The sequence below is a fragment of the Nanorana parkeri genome, unplaced genomic scaffold (assembly GCF_000935625.1).
Source record: "Nanorana parkeri isolate BGI_ZX_2015 unplaced genomic scaffold, ASM93562v1 scaffold947, whole genome shotgun sequence".
Taxonomy (NCBI): Eukaryota; Metazoa; Chordata; class Amphibia; order Anura; family Dicroglossidae; genus Nanorana; species Nanorana parkeri.
This window is the reverse complement of record NW_017307215.1, coordinates 476,040-479,377: the sequence shown is the minus strand read 5'-3', so window position 1 is coordinate 479,377 and position 3,338 is coordinate 476,040. Positions and strand designations below refer to the sequence as shown.

The window sequence follows — 3,338 nt, the reverse complement described above, 5'->3', positions numbered from 1 at the left end:
GGTGGGGGGGGGGGGGGGGAGAGACAGACACTGATAAGTCATACATGCACAGCACTTTTCAGGTCCACAAATGTGCCGGCTTTGGCCGTAAAGCCTAACTGCTGCCAAAACGTTTTTACTTTTGCATGGAGTGGAAAAGGCCACCACTGGGGAGATTCCCCCTCGTTTCCTGTGTGGTCACCAGGAAAGGTAGTGAGGACAATTCCCCCCAAGGGGGACACAACAGCAGTAACCTTTAAAGACACGGCGTATGTTTTCCTTCAGCTTTTACCTCAACGAGACGGACTGGATGTCCTTCAGTTCGATCTTCCTCTTCAGAACTTCTTTGATTTGGCCTTTCTCCGGCCCCTGTTTTACCTTCTCCCGGCCAATCAGGTACACGAACTTTGGCGTCATCACCAGATCGCGCTTCAGAGTCTACATCAGAGGGTTGGCAGAGTTATGGATCACAGGAAGGAGATGGAGATCCACTGATGTGGGGGAGAGGGGGCACTCTATGCTCTTACCTTGAACCGGCGGTCGTATTTCAGAACCGTGTCGGCAAAATCAATCCTCTCTCTGCGCCCAACGAACTGCCGCAGTTCGGGGCGATTGTCCATCCCGATGTAATCGCCCACAAAGTTGCGGTTGATGCTGTTCCGTCTGCGCTCCTTCTTGTTCAGGATGATGTTGGAAGCTGCAAACAAGAAACCATTTTTTTAGGTTTTGGTGACTTTGCGGGAAGCCTCAAATAGAAGCTGCCGTGCTTTGAGTCCCAGGCTGTATTCGAGCTCTGGGTTTATTGGCGTTCAGAAGTAGTAATGAATGACAGCCTCCATCAGAGGATTCACACACAGGTACCCCCTGAAGCCCCCCCCCCCCTCGTGCCCCGCTACCTACCTTCCTCTCTCATTCGGATGTACTTGCGGACGGCGGTGTGTTTGCGCCAGGCTTTTTGGATGACACGGGCATAGTTGTCGTACTTTCTCTCTCGCATCTCTTCCAGCAGGAACAGCTAAAGGAACAAGAATTCATTTGATTGGCCGTTTTTGGCAACATAACTTTCCCAGACGCCATCACATCAAGTACAAAGCCGCCAATTTACTCACCGACTCCGGAGCCTTGATGAAGACTTTGGTCTTGCCCAGCTGGAACTGATCTGCATCCATGTTTACTGACTGCAGAAGGTGGAGGACACCCTTCTTCTCGTCCCCTCGCCACTCCGGCCACGTCTCCCGAGTCAGTATGGCATACCTGAAAGTAGAAATAGCGAGTTAAAAAAGGCTTCCTTGGCTTATTGGCTTCCCTTTTTTCTTGTTGAGCTCTCTTGGAGGATATATCAGACTTTTGGGGCAACAACAGACCTCTAGGGACACAGCAAAGAGGTCCCAAAAATGTCTGGTCAAGTAGGGAAGACAAAATAAACCTGGAAAAAGTCAGATGGGTCACATGGAGGAAGTCTATGAGAGTTCTACACCAATCCTGCTGCCAATCATGGCCAAAGTGGTGGCCATTGCAAGATTGCAGGAAGCCCAAGAGGAACTTGGGGCACCAAAACAAGCCAACTGTGGCCTTGATATGACAATAAGTGGTGGTCAGAAGATTTAGGGGCCTCCAGTTATGTCCACCTACTACTGGAAACTAAGCAGAACCTGGGGTTCCAGGTGTAGCCTATGGGGGGAGGGTACATCTTAATGTTCCTCCTCCTTAGTTTGAAGCCCTCACCCAAAAGGTCCACTGTGTCCTCCAATTAACCCACCCAAAAAGGTCCACCGTGTCCTCCAAAGAACCCACCCAAAAGGTCCACCGTGTCCTCCAATGACCCCACCCAAAAGGTCTACCGTGTCCTCCAATGACCCCACCCAAAAGGTCCACCGTGTCCTCCAATGACCCATGATAGAAAATGAACTCTCAGTAGAACATAGACAATCCATCAGACCATCTATGATCCCTCTCGTACCTGTTGAGGAATTTCCGGAAGACTCTGCGATAGGCATATCCAGCACGACGTACCCGGATGTTCTCCCGAAGACCCAGGTACTCCACCTGATGTTTCACCCTGGAGGTAAAAGCAAATTAGTGAAGAGTTAGACCCCCACCCACAGCACATCATTAACCCCTCCCTCCCCAGGTACCTGTTGTCCTCCCAGTCCCGCGGTTTCTTGGACTCGTTGGGTTTTATACATCGGATGTAGTGGGGGGTGCACTTCATCAGCGTCTGCACCAAGTCATTGGCTTGTTTCTGTTTAGGAGAAGCATGGAAGAGGGTTGAGAGATATACGTGGGAGTGACGTCAACATGCGACAACAAGCCCCTCCCCCAGATGATAAAACAACGCAGCCCTTTACATGGCCAGAAGACCTCAGGAAAGAGGAGAACCATTCACCACTGCCAGAAAATACTCCACCTCAAAGTCCCCAAAGCCAACGGTCTCACCTTGATCTTGCTGCTGGCGGTGCTCGGCCGTCCTTTCTTATCTGCGTTGAGGTTCTCGGGAAAGCGATCTCTGATAAACGCTCTGAAAGGGGAAATTTTGTCAGGAAAATTACAGGAAGAGCGGGAAAGTAGATGCCCTACAGGAGGATGTAGGTAGGCATGTACGTAGATCAGTGGGTAGGTAGGACGGGGGGCTAGGGAGGAGAGAACTCACATTTCACTGCTCTGCATTAATTCAATGAGATCGGTGAACAGGACGTCTCGATTGCGCTCACAGAATCCTTCCACGTCGTACGACACCTGAGGACGGGAAACAGACACGGAAATGTAGTATTAACGATTGCGGTCCAGCTGTAGAGAATAGAGATCCTTGAGGGCGGGGCCTAATAATAACAAGCTAAAACAGACATTTCCAAACTTTTATGAGCTGGCAAAAAATGTATCACCCAATTACAGTGGTGAATCGGTTTTGTGGACGTTTAGCAAGGACACCTGGTCTCCTTTCTGCTGTGGTAGTTCCAACAGCGGTGCCCACCTCACATCTTACTCCACCAATCACAGTAGATGGCCAGTTCCCACATGCCCAGCCGCTCCTCACCTTCCCCGCGTAGTGGTGGATAATGAAGCCTTTGTTCCAGCTGTTAAAGTGCTCATGGCTGCCAATGGCGGACTGCAGTTTCTGGATCAGTGTCTGATCGGCGCCCTCCCCTTTGGCGTGCATGGTGGCGCAGACGTCATCCAGGATGCTCATGACCCCTGGAGGGCTCTGGGGGAGGAGGAGAGAGATGGTTGTTTATGGACCGAGCACATCAAGTAGTTCGTAGTGGTTTCCCATTCCACACACGCTCTACCATACTAACCGCCCTTCCACCACCACCCCCCTACCATACTATGCGCCCTTCCACCCCCACCCTACACCCCCC

At 51.2% G+C, this 3,338-nt stretch overlaps 1 protein-coding gene across 1 annotated transcript in view; it reads right to left on the bottom strand.

Annotated features, from left to right (window-relative positions):
• Positions 1-3,338, bottom strand: part of LOC108795205 (unconventional myosin-Ie-like) — a 20,996-nt gene that overhangs the window by 3,827 nt on the left and 13,831 nt on the right. Inside the window, exons 14-22 of the mRNA XM_018566408.1 lie at positions 3,014-3,181; positions 2,630-2,715; positions 2,416-2,497; positions 2,115-2,221; positions 1,940-2,038; positions 1,089-1,233; positions 880-994; positions 507-676; positions 274-417 (exon numbers count right to left, since the gene is read on the bottom strand). Coding sequence (XP_018421910.1) covers positions 274-417; positions 507-676; positions 880-994; positions 1,089-1,233; positions 1,940-2,038; positions 2,115-2,221; positions 2,416-2,497; positions 2,630-2,715; positions 3,014-3,181 — 1,116 coding nt within the window. The remainder of the gene's footprint in view (positions 1-273; positions 418-506; positions 677-879; positions 995-1,088; positions 1,234-1,939; positions 2,039-2,114; positions 2,222-2,415; positions 2,498-2,629; positions 2,716-3,013; positions 3,182-3,338) is intronic.